We start from the raw sequence: 21,805 nt of genomic DNA on the forward strand, positions 1-21,805 counted from the left end.
AAAACATTGAAATACTCATAGTTAGGTTATAGTTAATCACCCTTCCCTTACAATACCAAAAACTTCCACGCACTCCGTACACCATATGAAAATGTGATTGATTTTTTTTTAAAACGGGATAAAACTCTCAAATGTTGTTTTTATTGAGCATTGCATTTTATTTTTGGTATCGTAAGGGAAGTGTAATTAACTATAACCTAACTTTGAGTATTCCAATGTTTTAGAATTAGTACAAAACCCCTGATGATGACAAGGTTCTTGTCGAAACCGGGTGTACCAATAAAAAGTGGTTAAAACATTTTTTTTTAAGTTTATTAAATGTGTCACAAAGTATCTGCGACAAACATTCAAGAAATAACTAGTGTTTATCATAATAAAAGTGACATAATTCATGTAACACTTTTTAAAAAAATGGCGCATTATATACTCGTACATCGTGCAATGTAGATATAATTATCATGTAACCATCGATCATCGAATTTTTAGAGATTCAAAAATAATATTTACGAAGATACATTATATTAAAAGTAATTTTTTAAAAAATCCATAGGGTATTGCCAGCTTACCCAAAGTTATTTTTCACATCAACTGTGTCAAATTTCATTGAAAATAAAAGTTTTTTTGATAATCGGGTTTTTTCGTTTTATTTAGTTTATTTGCTTTCTCATTTTGAATAAAATATGGAGTTCTGTGATGTATTCGTAGCAAGAAAATAGCGTTAAAATATATACGAAGAATACTTAAAGGTAACCATGTACGTATGTATGTATAATATAAAGTAGGAAATTGAAATTCTAGCATATGAGACAAAAACTGGAGCAGCGTGAATTGCATTTTCAGTTTAAATTTATTAAATGGTTGTTCACTAGTTGAAATACTTGGCAATAGTCCAAGAAGTTGGCCTTTTAAATTATTTCACGATTTAACGTATTAAACCTTAAAATGCCATAATGCGTTATTTGTGAAAAAAATATATATATCCTCAATTTTCGATACAGGTATTTACTGCATATATTCAAAAAATCAGACCACAAAGAAAAACATCATAGCAACCCTTATTTTTTCACAGTTATAACAAAAAAAAATAATTGAAGAAAAAAGAAATTTATATATTTTTCTATTATTTATAATCTTAATCATGAATATATCTGAAGAAAAACACTAAAATGTGTGCATACATAGTCGTATATATATATAAGTATTTTCAAACGTGTAATTAATTTCAATAAAAAAGGTTTTATTTTACAATTTTATACTTATCGATCCTAAAAAAATATAAATCTTCAATTTCATCATTAGACAAAGTTTTATATTAACAATTAATTTTCGGAGAGATTAAATAAATAAATATTAACTTTCCTTTTTTGTAATAATAATTGCTGATCTAAATAAGAAGATGGAGAAAGTTTTTAAATTAAACAACATTGTTGTTACAATTTATTTAATTAATTAAAAGTACTCAAAATATATTAAAATATAGCATTTTTGATTAAAACAAAACAATTTTTAATCAATTCACATTCAAACGAAAAAATACTTATAATTTAAAATTTCCTTTTAAATGAAGAAAAAATTTGATAGTTTTTTTTTAAATAAAACTAAGAACTTTTATTTATTTAAGGGAATTAAGAGGACTCAAAGAGTTATTTATTCATCGAATTTAAGAAAAGAAAAATGAATATTTTGATGAAAAAAATTGATTACGATTATGGCTTAATTAATTATCGTTTAATAATTGACATTTAGCGCTCTAATGGTTGCCAAACGTAGTGATTCACAAACAGTCAAAGTGTGCCAAACACAAACACCCCTTTTAATTGATATTGTATTACTGAAAATATATTTTTACACTATAATATTTATTCTATATAACCCTGGACTGGTACCTGAAGCGGAGGGCTGATCACCTTTCCTTCATGTGTTAACGATCAAGAAGACACTGCGTTTATATAATGCAGTGCCCTATGCACTATTGGGGTGCGGATAAGGGTTTGACGAGGAAGATAATATTCAATAAAAAAAAATATTTAATTTTTGCTTTCAAAATTGTATAAATTTTGAGTTCTGAATTTTATAGAATGACTCCAAACCAAAAATACTTATTCAATTGAACCATAAATACAACTTTCAAAATTTAAGTATCGTAGTTATCAATCATTAGTAGAATGGCGTATATAAATTGATCACTCAAATCAGCATATGACAGGCCGTAGGCTTTGTAAATACCAAAACTTCCATATTTTTCTTCATTTGTGTTAAAATGTGGAAGATCCGAATATTGTTTGCAAAGACGGATTGGTGTGGCTTTCTATTGTCTCTGTCTACTTTTGCGGGAAGTGGAGTGACGGTTAATTAGTTTGTTAGTCAGTAAGTAGGTTTAAACAGCACCCCGCAATATTTATTTAAACAATATTTAAACAACACCCCGCAATATTTCAATGACTGTTTCACCGGTTAATTACGAACGCGACTGTGACAAGTCATTACCTTAAATCTGTATAACGGTTTACTAGTATTTATAAACTGGCTATAGTGCTAGTAAGTCGTGGTTTTACGATGGAGTGAATTCACTCTCTAGCATACTTTTTCACTCATTTGCACTTTAAAACCATCAATCTATCACTCTCTTCCGAAACTTCTCCCTCTTACGCATATATCTTTTAAATCCTTATATATTTACACGGATTAAATAAATTGGATTTCGAACCGTATTCTCGAAAGGATTAAGTTTTCAAAACCCTCGGCACCTTTACCGCAGTAATTGAATTGTGAATTATGCAAACCACAGATTCTAAAGGTTTCGGAAACAATGGAGGAGTTTTAATTTCCCAGGATTTGTTTGTTTGCAGCTTTTTCCGATAAAGAAGGCAACACTAGTATTTTAACAGAACTCAAGAACTGTACAGTGTGAAGCTTAGAGCAGCAGTCGCCAACTCGATCATATTCATCTGTAGTTTTTTATTTATTTCATTCATTGATTCGGGAGTCGATTTGTGGCAAAATGTATTCATTATAATTTAAATTTTACTTTATAAATTCCACTGCTTCTTAGAATCCATTATGCAATATTTTTAAACAAGGTTCAAAGTTGAAAATGATGCAAAATGCATCGAAACACTTGTCGTAATAGATTTTAAGTAATATTAGTATTTACCTAGTAAAATTAAAATAGAAAAAACAGTTTTTTAGTCAAGTCCTTTTTATTCATGAGTCAATACATTACGGAATTAACTTTATTGTAAACTGATCTTAGTGCCAAATTTATGAAATATGCGAGTAGGTACCTACTTCAAAAATGTTTGCACTCGCATACTGAAAACTAAACGCATACTGAAAAAGCTAGCGCTAAAGCGCTAACAATTGATAGAGGCTGAATGCAAGGCTGAGATAAGCATTATCGATAAAATTGAGAAAGGTGTGTTGAGACGGTTTGGACATGTGGAACTTATGAGTGAGGAATGAACGGTTGAACAAATTTATGAGGCGAATGTAGTTGGAAAAAGAAGCAGAGGAAGACCTAGGAAACTTGGTACAATCAGGTATGTCAAATACTTGAAAGCGGCCGGGTCGGGAGTCGTAATAATCATCGGGTATGTATGAAGAGATGCATGAATGTAGAAGGGGCGAAGAATGTTTGCAAAGACAGTGTTGTGGCATTCGATTCCCTCTGCCTACTCCTGCGGGGAAGCGGCGTGATAATTAGTTAGTTGGTTTGTATGGAGTATGTACCAATTGAATTTAAATTAAAAATATATGAATACTACCACAAAGCGACTGCTGAATCATTTAATGAGAAAAGAATTTCTCTGACTACTATCGGTTCTTAAATCACCAGTTGGATACAACTAGCTAAAGTGTACCATAATTTGTATTTCTGCATCAAGTTTCAAGTTAAGAAGTAAAAATAAAAACTATTGGTGTTCATCTCAAAGACCGTTATAGCTTGGAAAATGTTGACAGATATTCAAAGATAACAAAAGGGAAATATTTGTGTCAACTTGAAGGATTATTCGATTTAAATAATAATTTGTATTCATTCTTCCGGAATCCTTGTTGTATTTTTTTAGAATGTCGTACATATTTTTGAACGTGAAATCTGTCTTCAACTCCATCTCCATCTGTTTTTTCTATTCATCGAAAATATATTTTTATTTCAAGGATGTTAGACGGTACATTTAACTTATTATTTATACATGTAGAATAAAGCCTTGTTTCAAACGGTTTCTTTTATTTTAACAAAATAAAAATAAAAAAAATAGTAAAAATATATTTATTATTTTATCATTTGCTCTTTTATTGTTACAGAATGCCTGTTTTTATTTTATAAAAGTTAAGTCAATTCTATTTTATTGATTTTTGACCTGGATAACGTTTAAATTATGATAACATTTTGAATAAAAAGGAAGATTACCCAATATTTTTAGTTCTTTTATTATGTATACGGTTATATATGTTTTATACAGTAATTATGATATAATGTATATTTTTTGCTACATGCTACAAAATATACGAGAAGATATTTTGTAAAAATACCTTCTCATATATTTTGTAATTATAATATATGAGAAATAAATGAGCTTTATAAATAAGCCAATTATTATTAGAAATAAATCGTTCTTTTCGTATTATGACTTAATTGTCAATTCTTTTTATCTTAAATCTTGATCTCTAAAGCTTTTGATAAACAGAAATCATTATATAAGTTGTTTTTTTTTTTAAATATTATTTGGTCAGTAATGGTCTAATTTTTTGAAAACTTCATATGTATCAAATCACTAAATGTTGTTAATTGCTCATATGCACCTTACGGTGCATAGGACACTGTATAAAATTGACGTAGTGTTATTTTGAACGATAATTACACGAAAACGAGGTGATCAATTCAATTTTTCAGGCACCAGTCCAGTGTGAGTATAATAATGTTTTTTTTTTAATTACGGGTATTTCTTTTAACCCACCGGGAAATCTTGGACCTCGAAGTAGTCAAAAACTCTTACTATTACACTATGAAGGCAGTCAAAATGTAAGTAATAGTTTTTAAACGTCAATCTTGTAAAATAACTGGTTCTGATAATTTTGACGGTGAACGTTGTTTGTACCATAATTTGAATGAAAATATCCTTCCATTTTTGTTAGATTCTTTTTGTAGTGCATACTGCGGGTGATATGCCAAAAAATTTCACTCGTTACTTACATTTATGCATATTTGTTTATTTTTATTTTAGGAACAAACGACAATTTAAAAATGCGCTTGCAATTTGCTGTCAAATGCAGCTGCTAGTGCATCCTCAACCTTTCACCGCCTCTTTCATTTTTTATACTCATCAATTCCAATGAATTAATATTTTTACATTACTAAACCATTACTGGTTAAAATGCTCGAAAAATTTCTAAAATATTGGGGGCTTTGGTTTAATTATGTTGCACTAAAACACTCTCCTTATCATTCATCGTTCACATTGTTTAATTCACTTAATAACACTACTTCATGACGAATAAAATTAAAAACAAAACTTTAGTGTTATTTTCTAAAGTTGTATAAAATGTGTCTTAAAGTACGCGTAAAAAACCTTTATTTTTAGAGACTTTATTTTTATTCAGTCCAATAGTACGTTTGTATCTAGTATACTACAGCAGTCATTAGTGCGATGAAAATTATCAAATGAAATATTTCGCCGCTTAATGTTACCGAGAAATTCATAGGTACCCAGATTTATTGTATTAATTGTGATCGGATATTGTTGCGGCTGTGCAATATTATAAACGTAATATTACAGATGTGGGTTTTAATTAATAATTCTAAATGTGGCTCTGAAAATCCTTTCACAGTTTCCCTTATATTGCCACAGAGCATAATACAGATGGTTAGTTCGTCCGAATACCTTTTTTCTGGCAATAATTTATTCCTTGTACTCAGAAACGAAAGGAATGGAGAAATACATTAAGCCTTATTAATGGACATTCAGTCCATTTATTATTGTATTTATTTTGTTAGTAAAACCGTTTTATTATTTTCCTAGGGATATTTGTAATCTAATCTACTTAATAAATATAACAAAAAGGTTGATATAAGATATATTTTAACGATTTTTCCATAGTAAAAACAAGTATGTTGAAACAAGAATTGATTCTAATGTATTAATATTCAATTTTATTGATACCTGGTAAGTAGAAATTTATTATATAATGATGAAAATTTGGGTGTTTGTGTATTTATAAAGCTTAACACTGCCCTATTACAACATTTTAAGCATGTCCCAATACTTGTTCACAAATCTGGATTATCGCTACTCTGGAGTGATTGTTATATTTGTGAATTTTATACTTGTATAAAGTGATCACTTAAACCAGCCTTTGACTGTCATAAGCGCATAAATGCCCAGACATATTTTTCTTCATCTTTGATGAGATGTCAAAAAATAATGTGTCTAAATACTTGTTCACAAATCTGGATTATCTCCACTCTGAAGTAATTTTTATATTTGCGAGTTTTGTACTTGTACAAAGTGATCACTTAAACCAGCCTTTGACTGTCGTAATCGCGTAAATGACCTGACTTCTATATTATTCTACATCGATGCCGAGATATAAATATATTTTTGCTTCAATTGAATCTTCTACTTGATAATTCCTCGACATCATTTATGGTTGGATGTAGTAAGTTTTTTTTTATAAGCAGTCCCTCATTAAATTTAAATAAGATTTTTCCAATATTGTGAATAGTACCGGTCAAACTGATCAAAATATAAGTTTAATAAACAAATACGTTCGATAGTTGCTTCAGGCATCTTCTATTATGTAAAATAGTAGGGCGGTTTTAAACCCTGTAAATACACAGACTCCTATTTCCCCGTTACAATGATCACTTTTTACTTTGATATCGCTAAAGTGAGATTAACATTAGAATCAATTCTCGATACAACATACTTGTATGTATTTTTGATTTTATTGAAAATACGCCTGTAAAAATATTTAAACATTTCGAAATACAAAAAAAATATAATTCCATTTAAGCCTCTGTCTACCACGCTGGTCCAATGGACTCGTTCCGAAGCCAATATAGGGTTTATTGAAACTTTTAATGTAAAATGAAGGCGAGACAATAATACTACTCAATTAAATTGCTTTCGTTTCATTCGATTTACTTATCGGACGCTAGTCGGCGCTTGGCAGCGCGCTGTAGAGGACGTGGTTTTTGTGACTCCGTACTACGATTTCCATACAAATATGAACTGGGGTCTTTTGTACCACATGTAATGTTTTGATTATCAAAAGAGGGAAGGTTAATCGTTGATTTATTGTAATTGAAGTTCTTACTCACCGAGCATGCCGACCGGGAACTGGTTCTGCGGCTGCAGGTTCTCGATGACGCTCTGCGTGACCACCCACACGTAGTTCTCGCCCGTGATGTGCAGGTCGCGCGCCGCGGCTAGGATGCGCGCCGCCTCCTCGCGCGTGGCGTACAGCAGCAGCACGCGCGACTCGCTCGACACCAGCTCCACGAGGTCCGCCGGCTTCGTCACCAGCACGGCGTTCAGGATCGTGAACTTGAACCGGTCCTGGGAGAGATCGTCACGTCATTACAGGGTGCTCAAAAACTCATGACCATTTTTTGAAGGAATAACCCGCAAAGCCTGTATTAGAGGCTTGTCTGCAGGTAGGATAGTAAGAATAGGGATGGTAAATGTGAAAAAAAAATACACGATAAATACCCAGACCAGAATTGAAAATAAATCTTTCTTGAATTTATATCGTAATTGGCGGGATTCCAACCCGCGATGCCAGCTTCGCAATCGAGCGTCTACCCGACTACGCCACGGCGCCTGTCATTTTACATATTTTATAACTGAGCATTTTTAGCAAGTGCCTTGGCACTGTTTCGTGTCTTTCTGCTGTGCTGGTCGGGGTTGTGTAGGCGTTTGTGTGCCGGCCAACGTCGGGTCGGAATACGATCTAGCAAACTAACTGAACTAACCAACTACTAATTTCTTTCACTGCCAATGCCGAGGCAATTCTTGAAAATTTGGTGGTGGTTTTAGAAACTTGTTTTTATTTAGATTGGCAGTGATAGGGTTTAAAAAAAACTTTTAATTGTAAATGTACAGTGAAATCGGTATACAATTTTGTATATATATTTTATATATATATATATATATATATATATATATATATATATATATATATTTTATATATATATATATATATATACATATATATATATATATATATATATATATATATATATATATATATATATATATACTTTTTATACTTTATATATATATATATATATATATATATATATATATATATATATATATATATATATATATATATATATATATATATATATATATATATATTTATATATATATATATATATTTATATATATATATATATATATATATATATATATATATATATATATATATATATATATATATATATATATATATATATATATATATATATATATATATATATATATATATATATATATATATATATATATATATATATATATATATATATATATATATATATATATATATATATATATATATATATATATATATATATATATATATATATGAATATTATATAAATCTTCTTTTCTTACCTGCATCTCTGAAACTCTTTCCCTGACTGCCTGTATGAAATCGTCGTGCCCAGCAATTTGCGAAGTGACCACGGAAAATTGGTGCCATTTGTATCTCTCTAGGATACTGAGCATGGCGGCTGTTTGATGTTCAATGGATGGAGCTAGTTGAAGCTGAAGGGTCGACTGAGATGCTCTCCTTTCTGAAATATAGTCATTTCAATCAGCCGGTTATAAAATACAACACTCTTATTAGAAAAAAATGAAGGATTATTTTTTACAATATTATATATAAAAAAAAACCCTTATCCGCACCCCAATGGTGCATAGGGCACTGTGTCATATAAACGCAGTGTTAACTTGATCGTTTACACATGAAGGAAAGGTGATCAGCCCTCCGCTTCAGGTACCAGTCCATGGTAATATTGAATAAATATTACAGTGAAAAAATCACTATATTTATTTTACCCCCCTTGGGAATCGAACCCGGGACCTCCAGAACGGTAGCCGAGCGTGCTGACCATTACACTACGGAGGCGGACATAAAAAACAATATTAATTTTACAATATTAATTTTATTAATTATATCAGACATTGGATTACTCACACCACAGATGATACATCAATTTTAAAGGTATCGTGACTTGATATTAAAAGAAAGAAAAAAAATGGAAGTCTAAACATCTCCCAGAAGAGAACGTTACACAAGTGTATAAAGTGATTCCTTAAGCCAGGCAAATGCCAGGTCGTAAGCCCTGAAATGCATAGACTTCCATCTTTTTTTATGCAAAAACAAGTTTTTTTTCTCTGAAATTTTCTTATTTTATTGTAAATAAAGGAGTCAGGACACCCACGGCGGAAGCGTTTAAACGAGTATAAATATGTTCTGAACGTTAGGCAACTATATAACAAAAAGTACTTTGCGTTCAAACTCATTAAAACTGTATTGAGGAAATAATGGGAATAAATATTAAATTAGTAGAAAATGAAGCGCGCCTTTAAGCGAAATATAACATGGCTCCAAGAATATATAATATGAACCATATGCTCCAAAAATTTGTAAAAATACTGAGCAATTAAGATTATTTTTGTTTAATTTTTTTAATAAAAATGTTGATTGTTGATTAACATCTTTTGTTGTTATACGAATGAACGTTGAAAGTCTTAGCATTCTAGATCTTGAGATTTGGGGTTTGACTGGATCAAGCGATCACTTTATACACTTATAAGATTCTTTTCATATGTTGGTTAAAATTTTGTTAGATATGGATCTTGATTAATTCACCAGCTGAGAATCTGTGAAACACAAAACTTCACCTTTGCTGAAATATCGATGGAAAAAATTGTTTCAAATAAACAATAAAAATATTTCTACAGTTTTTCGTAAATTTTACAAAAAAAATCCAAAGATAAAACGAATTTCAAAATTTCCGTCGATTTTGATGCAATTTCATTCACAGGTCACGTCCGAATAGTAAGATCCACAATCCGAACCTTTCTATAACACTTAATATGATTTGCGCGCCGATGGCTACTCAGTCCACGGAAGGCCAAAAACAATTTTCGGTAAGAAAGGAGCTACTACTCTTACATTTTCCCTTTGTATAATACAGCCTGAGGCACCCCTAAGTTAAAGTTCATCCCTCGTTAGGTAAAAGTAAACCTACGGCCCTTTGAGTTTTGAAGCCAAAGATTGTATCAATGTTACGGGATTAATGAAGGCTTTTCCGATAACGTTTATCTCGTTACGGTTGCTGGCAATTTGTGAAAAAGTATTACCTTTATTGAAAATCCAAAGGGTCTTGTTTCAATACATTTTACGTATTATTAATATAAAAAAATACTCCTTTCTTCAAAATATTCCATCTGTTTTCTTATAATCAGTAAAAGTAAAGAAAAGAAAAAGCGTTTTTTTATATGTTTCATTACATTTTACTATTGAAATTAAATTGAAATATATTTTAAAAGGAGTTTCACTTAAAAGCAGCTTGCCTTGTAACCAACTAAAATACAAGACTGCTTTCACGCAGGGGTAAGCAGAGAAATTAGTACGCCACACCAATCTATCTTTGCGCATGCCTCTTTCACAGACACGCATCTCCTCATATGTACATACACGCAGATTATTCGGACTCCTGACCTGACCACTTTCAAAAATTTGAAATACTTGATCATGCCACGTTTTCTTTGGTATTCCTCTGCTTTTTAATCAGCCGAATTTGCCTCGTCAATTAATTTTACTATCCTTTTTTCACTCATTTGATTTATATGCCCAAACCATTTCAACCCACTTTACTTAATTTGATCAATAATGCTTACTTCAACCTTCTTTTTCTTCCTTATTTCACTATTTGAACATCTATCACACAACGTTTTACCCTACAATGATATTTATACCTCTTATTTTTTAATACAGTTTATAAATGGAGTAGCGCAATATACATTTTTTTAATAATACACAGGGCTCTCAATAAAAAAGCATGACACTGTAGTGTGAGTGGTATATATGCTTCAGCACATATCGCTCACTCCTTTCAAGAACGTCATAAATCAAAAAACTTGATTTTTCAGGAGAGCGTTTTTAAAGTTTAAAAATATAATACAATGTATTAAAAATAAATATCAAGCCACTCATTGAACTTTTTACTATGCAACACATGTTTTAAGGTTAAACCTGAAGGTTTTTTCTCCATTTGAAAAATATTTAGTATGTTTAAAAAAATAATTAAACAATACCTTTTCTTCAAAATGCAAAAACAACACTTTCTGCCCTGTAGCGGGTAAATATTAATTTAAAAATATGCCACTTTTGTTGGGATATAGTATATTTTCTGGGCATTCCGAAAACGTGCACAACTGAAAATTGACGAATTTTGATTTATGACGTTCTTGAAAGGAGTGAGCGATATACTAAGGTAGTCTCATAAGACATAGAGTGGCAGGCTTCCGGGAAAGGCTGATGAAGAGCTTCAACCTTATCATAAAACTGCTTGCGAACAGATATGGGGATTACAAGTGTGGTAACACTGCCAGCGAGCTGATCTTCTCACATTGTCTCTCAAATTATGCTTATAATATTGTATATACGTTAATATAATATTATATTAACAAAAATTTTAAAAAAAATTACATTTTATCATAAAAAATATAAAATACTTTGACAACTTAAAAAAATATATTTACTATAAATACATATGTATGTATTTGAATTTTTATTTGTATATATACATGAGGGTTTGTAAATGCGTATAAATGTGAGATTATGTAATTGTTCCAAAATAAGTTTTGTACAAAGCTCAAGAAAATACTATATATATGAATGTACTTTAATTATTTTAAAAAAGAGATAAATAATAAATTCATTAAAACTCAAGTATTGTTCTATCATTGTTGAGTTTCTTTATATTACAATTAAAGGATAGTGAAATCAACGTTAAATGATTTAATTAAGCGATTAGTTTTGTAAAATTCAACAAAAATTAAGAAAATGTGGTAAATATAAGTGAAAACACAAACAAGGTAAATTTGACTGAAAATAATTTTAATATTCTTATATTATTTATTGATTTGCATTAACTTCGTGAAATGATATGTTGATTATTTTAACAAAAAATAAACACTTGTTAAAAACCACTAATGAATTAAGTGGTTTTTTACGAGTATTTAATTTTAACATTATTCTTCATTTATGAAACTGTAAATTGATAAATGTAAAGAAGACTTAGTAAGGAGTTGAGAAGGATGATATAGAAGATCTAAGGAATGCTATTTAATTAGAATTTTGGGGGGGTTCATATTAAAGATCAAAAGAAGAATTTTCAAACAATTTAATATACCTATGTATTTTGTTCTCGGCGAATTTTCAAATTGAATTCAATCAGCTGTAATATAAATTCGCGAACACTAAAATTATAATGTTTAACCCTAATAAGGTTAAGCCGTCAATAAATCAGGTTCGTGAGGTATCAGGATTTAATAGTTTGAAGCGGGAAGTAATTAAGGGTTGAAGGTGATACGGCGTTCTCCTCCATCCCTTACACACCCACCCCATTTTCAGAATTCCACAATACATACCGGAGGAAACTTAAATGCTTTGATTTTCACATTGGAATGTGTCTCTAAGTTATTACATTATGGAAATCTAAGAATATAATAACCATTTTCTTGAAAATTCATCAATTTACTAAGGGAATATTTCAAAATTTTCAGGCGAATCAAAGGATATTAGCTATATCCCTTGATTCACCTTGTCTGAAATATAAGAGATATTCCCTCAATAAATTCTTGAATATCGTTATTATTATTCCAAAATTTATTAATTTCAGTGTGACTCAAAAATGAGAACAAAAATGTGATAAAGTCATATACAGACGCGTATATATGAAAGTAAGATCCAGTGTAATGACCGGAACATTTAATTTGGTAAAATGGAATACTTAGGAATTGTTACGTGTAAACACTTGCATTTAGAAGGCAATTCAAATTGATATTTTCAACAAATATGAAAAAGTTTTCATTTCTCTAAGAAACATTCTGAACCAAAAAAAAAACATTTTTTTAGAGTTTACTAAAATACCATACAATTGCGTAAAACGAAGCCATGGAAAATGTTATAAATGCAAAATTAAAAAAAAAGGGTTCTTAAGGTTCTTTTTGAGATTCCCATCAGGACACCTACAACTGAGATATTTAAACAAACAGGTAAGGGAAGTGTTTTGAATGTCAAGCGACTGTACGCAAGAGCACTTCTCATTCGTACTCATCCTAATGGTGGGAATAAGTGTCGTAATTCTAGCCATGAAAAGTGCCTTAAAAAGCAACAGCTTTATTTGTCACCTTAAATGTAAATGTCAATTGGTCAGAGTAGTAACGATTAACTTGTTTTGATAGTATATGTTTACTTTCCTACAATTTAAATGAAAACACTTGTATATTATCACATGAGTTTTTATTTTAACGACTAGTTTCGGAAGCTACAGATGCTTTCATCTTTGGTTATAAATATAAACTTAAATTAAAACCCAAAGATGGAAGCATCTGTAGCTTCCGAAACTAGTTGTTAAAATAAATATAACTCAATTGATTATAAACAAGTGCTTTCATTTACATTTTATTTTGTTTGTTGAAAACATGAAATTGTATAATTTTATTGGATTTTCAGGAAAGTTTGGGGACTGAAGGAGTTCCGATATTTACCTAGACCAGAGTTGTCTGCATTCCATGCTATGACTGGTATGCCGAGATATCCAGCAAGCTGGAGGAAGTACTGGGCTGAGGCGGTCGAGCGTCCGTACGACTCGTAGTTCATGAGGTAGAGTATTGCAGACACGTTCACCGAGAGAAACTCCTTGCAGAGGGAGTTGAGAATAGCTGTAAACAAGGAAAATAAAAGCTCAGTTAAAATAAATTATTACACTGTTGAAATAATACCAAGACATTTCTTGGTGGATTTGCATTTTACATAATGGAGCAACAGGTGTATATTTTTTACACTCTAACTATATTTCAATAGTGACCATATTTTATCGTTACTGACGTCACCTGTCGATAATGTTATCAGTAACCACGAAAACCAGTCACTGATCAAATAAAATAAAATTGAAAAATATGATTCAAATATTATTTTATAATATGGGATATAATGAGCAACAACATATAATAAATTGTTGAATTTTCATTTAACTTATTTTTTACCAGTTTTTTTCGTTAATAATATTATTTATTACATTAATCAGCAAATAACAGGTCGTGTAGCTCTGTCAATAGCTCTGTTAATACCCAGATATCCTTCAATAAATAATTTTCGTTAATTGATTCGGCAGTCACTTTGTAGTAATATAAACAGAGGTTTAATGTATGCTTTACTTTTTAAATACCACTATTTCTTTAAGTCTTTTGTGGCACGTATTTCGATGCATTCCGCATCATTAAAAAAAGTCGCTTTAACGATGTGTACTAGGATTTGTCGTTATGAAATATTTTTCATGTAAAGTAAATATAAGTCAATAACATTACAGTATTTTCAGTGAAACATGTTTTTTATTCACAAATTCTGGGTTTTTCTCCCCTTAGATATTTTAAATTATTATTTCTTTTCATATATCTCAAAGGAGAGAAAAAACTTAAAAACATCATTTACTATGATGAGACCAGAATATCGTAAAAATGTGTGTTATTTATTTATACATTTAAACATATTACATACATCAGTCAAATATATAATATTCACAAAAAGTAATTTCCATTACTTATTTTGGGACATGGAATTAAGGTTAATAACACTAAAAAAAAAAGAAAAATTAAAAAACACATGGAAAATATTAAATATAAAGCAATAAAAGGTTATATTATTTATAATCAAAGCATTTACTTTGTGGTCAAACATTTTAATTATTATCGCGCCGCTTCCCCACAGGGGTAGGCAGAGATAAAATAGCAAAAAAAAGGAGGATAAACGCCACACCATTCAGTCTTAGCAAACGTTCTTTGCCTATTCCACGTTCATACATCTCCTCATACATACCCGCCGATTATTTCGACTCCTTACCTGGCCACTTTTAAGTGTTTGGCATATAGTAAATAGGCATTAAAAAAGACATAAGGTATGAGGCAAAGGAAAAAAAAGAAAATTTAACTAATCATAAACACAAATATTTCTCCATAAAGTATTTTTTCATATAATTTTTTGACATCTCATCAAAAATGAAGAAGAATATGGAAATCTGGGCATTTACGGGGAAGACGACCATCATAAGCTGGTTTAAGTTATCACTTTTAAGTAACATTCACCAAATCTATCCATTATTGACAACCACACTACTCAAATTTTTCATATTTGATGAGATGTCAAAAAATAAAATGAAAAATAACTCCTATAATTGGAAAAATTCTGATTTGTGAACAAGTATTTTGACACACTCAAAATGTTTAAAACTATTTTTATTTATTAATTTAGTTTAATTTATTTTGGATCCCCGACTGGCTTCAGCTCTATGTATGTATGTCAAGCAGCTGGTTAATTTGGGTATAGGTAAGGACCGTATTGTAAACTTAGTTGTGCTTCGGCTCCACATATATTTAATTGTGTCCTCGTGTATAATAATGATGAACTATTAATATCAAAACGTGGAATATTCAATACTCTTCGTTTAACGTACAAATCCCTCGTTGTATACCGATGAGCTGTTATTACGAATAAGATTAGTTCTACAATCCAGTCACTTCCGTTCAGAAACGACCGGGATTGAGTGCTCTAGCAACAAACGTGTTTCCAAAACGGATTCACACATCAAACATATCGTGTCTCATGCATAAATTCACGGGATTTGAATCGAACGAGGCAAGAATCATCTCCTTATCATCCCCCAATTACTCGAGGGTACACTAAACTAAGCAAACAATTCGGGCGGAATTGCTTTTACGTGTACTGAAAAAGTTTCCAAGGGTTGGGAGGCGATCATCTGTGTTAATGCCTGGCATGCGGCTAATGAAATATCGCCTAGTTTAACTACTTCCCTAGCCAATAACTGTAAATTTTACCATGAGTTTTATATTTATATATATATATATATATATATATATATATATATATATATATATATATATATATATATATATATATATATATATATATATATATATATATATATACATTTATATATATATATATTTATGTTTATATGTATGTATATATATATATATATATATATATATATATATATATAAATATATATAGTTATATATATATAGAATTCCATATTCCACGATAAACGAAATAAAAAAATATATATGCATATATGATAAAACACGTCAAAAAATCAGGATTTGAAAAGTTTTCCAATTTGTTGAACATTTTCATGAATAAATTTACAGAAAAATATACTTTTTCGTCTTTCATTAAATTTGTTGTAGTATTTCGACGTGATCTTTCATAGTATGAAGAAGTTAAATGTATACATAAGTTATAACGATAAAGAGAAAATTAAGATACGCTGTATAATATACTCGTATATGAAATTTTTCAATTGATAAATTTTAATATAAAATATTCTTATTATGAAAAAAAAACCGTAACAGACTACCATAAAAAAGTTTCTTTAAAGACGTATTAAGGTTCAATCGAGCCTCGAATGTTTTTTTTTAAATAACGCTGTGTTACAAAGTACTCAAAAAGTTCAGAATAATTTACGTTATTATTTGGCTGTTTCTAACAATAAAACTCCTTTAAACTGTTATAAATTTCAATCACAAATTCATTGCTCAAAGTTTTTTTTCTAAGTTATTGACGTTTGATTATGAAGTTAATAAATACATAGATTTGGCAATATTGTATTTTTTTAAGTACCATGGTAGGATTATATTAAAATAGTTTTACTTCATCACTTGTGGAATCTATGTATTTTTATAACATATTCCAATCCTATCTCAGATTTAAAGCACAGGACTAATTACATTACCTGCGTGTCATTGACGATCAAGTTGGTACCTTATCGATCCGATGCTGTATTCGTGTATTCTTTGCAACACTTGAGCGGGAATGATAATAAAAGAAAAATATATGAAATAAATAAATAAAATTGTAATATTCCTTAACGAAATAATTTTTATTAACCTTTCTTTGTGATTTTCGATTGTATGAGTTTTATTATTGTTATAATATAAAATCAAATGTACTATTGAATATGTTTTAAAAGCTCCAAGGTATACAGCATGCTCATAAAAATATCGTGTTTACATGGGAACGAATTAAAAATACGTACAAATCAATCGATTTCAAAAATGGTATGAAGCGAGTTGGAGGTGCAATTAAGAGTTGGAGTGTGATCAACATTTTGGTCAATTCCACATAAGATATTTGACTACAAATTTCATATTTATAGTTAATAAATTAAATATTTATATTAAATTTATTGAATATTAATATGAAATTTGTAAATGATGTATTTATTTTAAATTTTAATTTTTTTTGGTATTTTTTCCATGTTCATTATTTCAGTCTTGATTTTCATGTTTTATATTATGCATGTTATTTTAAAAAAAATCACAAAATTTTAGTTACTGAATGATCTTTTTACATTGCTTAGACGAATTGTACGTTATTTTTATTAAAAAAAAAAAACAAATTAATGCTAACTTAGGTACTCATAACAAATTTTTACTTTAAATACGCTTCCATTGAGTGGTAGTCACCACGTTTGGCTACCATACCAGAGGTCCCCGGTTCAGTTTCCAGTAGGTTTCAATAATGGATTTAGACACATCCAAAATGTTGAAAACATACTGTGATTATTTTCTATAATATTTCATATTGTCGATTTTCGATGCTGAATTGACTGAAATATACCATTTTTATTTAATAATGAATTCCCTGGTAAATGTCATGTACTTGATTATACCGGTCACGATTAAAGATACCGAAAGTTATTTACGTGAGTGTTTCTGGGTTATTTGTCTACGGAAAGTCTGCGGAACATCAACATAAATTAAATTAAGGACCCTTTTATAGTTTTCTTGGTTCTTTTTCAAACATGACACTCGGGTATAAGTCAGTTGAGTCCAATGAATGTGTCCTTTGGACTAGATGCCATGAGAAAAGTTTTGTCAAAAATTATCATCTAAATTTAGTGTCCTTTAAATCATGTACAGGATACTAAATTTACAAGACAATTTTTACTTTACGAACATAATCTTTTATTCAGATTAATACCTTCAAGTAGGAAACGTTAGGAATAATCCAACAAAATACAATAAGAGTATTTATCTTCAACCTTAACTTACTCGACAAATATGTGGTTTACAATCTAAACATTAGATTTTAGATCTTCTCGCTTTCAAAATTGTAACTTGTTTCATAGATATTAACAACATTAAAAGCTATCCCAACTGCATTCTCGAATCTGATACTGAACCATCAAGGCTTCTTGATCGACTACTCTTACAAAGCATTTTTTATAAAGTTGCAAAAATTATAGGAAATGTGAAACAAAACTGTACCCCGATTTCACTATGAATTTACATTTAATAGCTTTAAATATCTCTCATACTGCCAATCTAAATAAATACAAGTTTGGAAAACCACCACCAAGTTTCTAGAAGTGATCTAAAGTAGGCAATGGAAGGTATAAGTACATGGTTAGTTCTTTTAGTCAGCTAAATTCTATTCCCACTCGATGTTGGCCGGTACACGAATGCCCATACAACCCCAACCAGCGCAACATATATATTTCAACATATTGTTTTGTTGACATCTCAACATATCATTATTATATCAAAAGCCATTAGCATTATTCTTCTTCCTCTTTTCCTTCAGCTTTTTTCTCTACCCCTGGACATAGGACTTTTCCATATTTTTCCATGCGACAGGAATTATATCATCAGCCCATCTTTTTTAGGGTCAACCAACTCCTTTTTTTCGAACCGCAGTCTCCATTTAACACTTTGTTTATTACACAATGTCGATGAATTCTGAAGAGGTTATATTACTATTTTACAAAGTCACAAAAGCTTTTCATACACAAAATAGCTTGAAGCTCATTCACGAATCGACAAATCTAACGGATTACAATCTACATATAGTAATATAATAGAATATAAGTTCACGTATAGTAATATAATAGAATTAGCTTTTATAAAACGTCCCAAAAATAAAGTTACTTTATACTTTTGCCCTCGATAGAATAATATTCATTTCGAACAAAATTCTTATGTTCATCAAAAAGACAAAAGGTTCTTTAATCAGATTTGTATTCAATGGCACAACGAAAAAGAAATAAAATGTCTTTATGTCGTTCAAAATCATGACTGAGTTTCGAAATTTCAGATTCATATAAAAATGCGAGATATTATATTGGCAGGCAATTTTTATTCTAGTCCAGTGATCAAGGGGTTACGTCAAGACAAAAGTGATGTAAAATTATTCAAGAATATCTGAAATTGGTACTTTGGCTGCTGTTGAATTTAACAAGTCTACAGGCTCTCTGAAAGGATACCCAAGAGGCTTATAAAAATTGTGAGGTTTTCTTTCAGTGTATGTTTGTGAACTCTAAGCGGAATCAAACAGTTAAAAAATCGTTTAATTGAAAAATATTTAATTTACAATTATTATTATTGATGATATTGAAAAATAATATTTTATTTTAAGCATATTGAAAATTACATTAATGGTTACTTAGATAGTCCTCATCGCTCTAGAAAAGTCATTACTCTCTTTCATTTTTAAATTTGCGATAACTCAACTCTAAAATCTAGGAAAATTTTCAAGTTATTATTTCAATTTAAAAAGTGACCTCTTATTTTCCACAACGTATTGTAATATTTTCCTACCAATGTCCAAAAACTATACTGCATATTGATACAGCGTTAAACTATAGAACTTTAAAAAAAACTACCTCACAAATGAACATGGATAGTGGAAGATCAATTACATCTCTTGAATATTTTATTTATAATACAGCACTTGCTTCCATTGAAAATTGACATAGTGGATAACATCAATCATTTCTTAACCAGGTACTTTTGTATACCGCACAAAAAAGGAAAGTGTATATTTTAACTGATGGATGAAATTTCTTGATGGATTAAGATTGATATTTCGTTAATAGCTGAACTAAAAACAACCCGACTATAAGGTTGTTACAAAATAAACATGTTTTTTTTTTAAACTTAAATGACCTAACCTAAATGTTTTTTGTTAAATGAAAATATGGACATTGAAAATACAATTGTACCTTGAAATGATAAAAAAAAAAACAAAATTTTATTTTCAAAAAATTTTACGCTGAAATTTTTTTATAGAGTTAAAATTCTTCTCTTTTCCGATATATAATTCTAAAAAAATGATTTTTGTATAGAATTTTCCATGTATTTAATGGTGCATTCAAAAGTATGTTTGACTACCATGAAAGTTGATTCCAGAGTAAAATTACCATTCATATGGTAAGCAAAGCTTTTACAATGTTCTGTGCTTACTGAAGCCTCGTCATCATGTAATTTGCGATCAAGATAACTCACATTATTTGATCCAATGAATCATTAGGTGCAGTTTCAACATTATTTGAAACGGCAACTAATGATTCAAAAAGGGGTTAATACGAGAGTAAATACGGGTGTTTGTGATACTTTTTTTCACATATACCTTCCCTATTCTTACTATCCTACCTACAGACAAGCATCTTAAAGTAGGGACTTTGAGGGTAATTCCTTTTAAAAACAAGAAAATCATGATAAAATAGTGGTGAAATGTGACCTTTCTAAATACATCAGTGATTTTAAGGTCACACTATGTGTAAGATATGTATATACTTTATAATATATTTAAGCCACTTATATTTGACAGCTAAGGCCAAGGGGTGAAGGGTGGCTTCAATAAAGCCTTCATAAATCCTTCGTGGGAAAATACTTAGTCAAGATGACAGAAAATTGACACAAGGTGTCAAAATACCAAATGTCGGGATGTTAAGAAGATTCGTTTCTTGTCAATCGTGTTATACGTAAAGTACGAAAAATTAAATTTAAATAGATTTAACTTCTTCCAAAGCATAAACAATAATTATCAAAAGTTTGTTGGATATGTACTTAAAAATTTTACGAATCGTACCGAACAGTGTATTTTTATCCCCAAGGGAGGTGTATCAAAAGAAAAATTTTAAAGAATTTTCGGCTAGAGTTGAGAGGGAAAATCTGTATACTTTCAAATTTCTCAACAGATGGCAGTCCCATCTGTCAGTTATATGTATGTCCAATATGAAGGTAATTGTTACAATATTGCATATACCATATACTTCCTACAACTTGAGATATGTATTAAAAATGTCTGAAAACATTACTTTCAATTATATAAAGAAAAGTTCATATGTGAGATTCCAAAACGATTTCACAATATCAAAATGCGATACCAAACAATTCTAATAAAACAAATATTTCAATGACCTTCATACAGATATTAAGAAAAAGAATGTATTTAATTTCTTAAAAATAAATAAAATGTCTTTTAACCATGTGAATTTTAAAAAAGACAAAATATAATACAAGTAAAAAACTACATATCATATCTTTTAAAAGTATAAACAAAAATCAATTAGTGTAAATCCCTCTCTAAGCACAAGAGATCAGTCTTTTTTGAGAGGTTCAGCGTTACTAGTAAAAGATATGTTAAAAAGTATAAATATCTAGCAAATTAATTTAATTGTTATATATTTTTAAACTAT

At 29.7% G+C, this 21,805-nt stretch overlaps 1 protein-coding gene across 1 annotated transcript in view; it reads right to left on the bottom strand.

Moving 5' to 3' along the window:
- The window catches only part of Nmdar2 (glutamate ionotropic receptor NMDA type subunit 2), a 344,677-nt gene that overhangs the window by 133,758 nt on the left and 189,114 nt on the right, over positions 1-21,805 (bottom strand). Inside the window, exons 3-5 of the mRNA XM_088266416.1 lie at positions 13,797-13,970; positions 8,622-8,803; positions 7,322-7,559 (exon numbers count right to left, since the gene is read on the bottom strand). Coding sequence (XP_088122542.1) covers positions 7,322-7,559; positions 8,622-8,803; positions 13,797-13,970 — 594 coding nt within the window. The remainder of the gene's footprint in view (positions 1-7,321; positions 7,560-8,621; positions 8,804-13,796; positions 13,971-21,805) is intronic.

This window comes from Brachycentrus maculatus, unplaced genomic scaffold, assembly GCF_059751285.1.
Source record: "Brachycentrus maculatus isolate JH-2025_06_01 unplaced genomic scaffold, ASM5975128v1 h1tg000268l, whole genome shotgun sequence".
NCBI classification, from domain to species: Eukaryota; Metazoa; Arthropoda; class Insecta; order Trichoptera; family Brachycentridae; genus Brachycentrus; species Brachycentrus maculatus.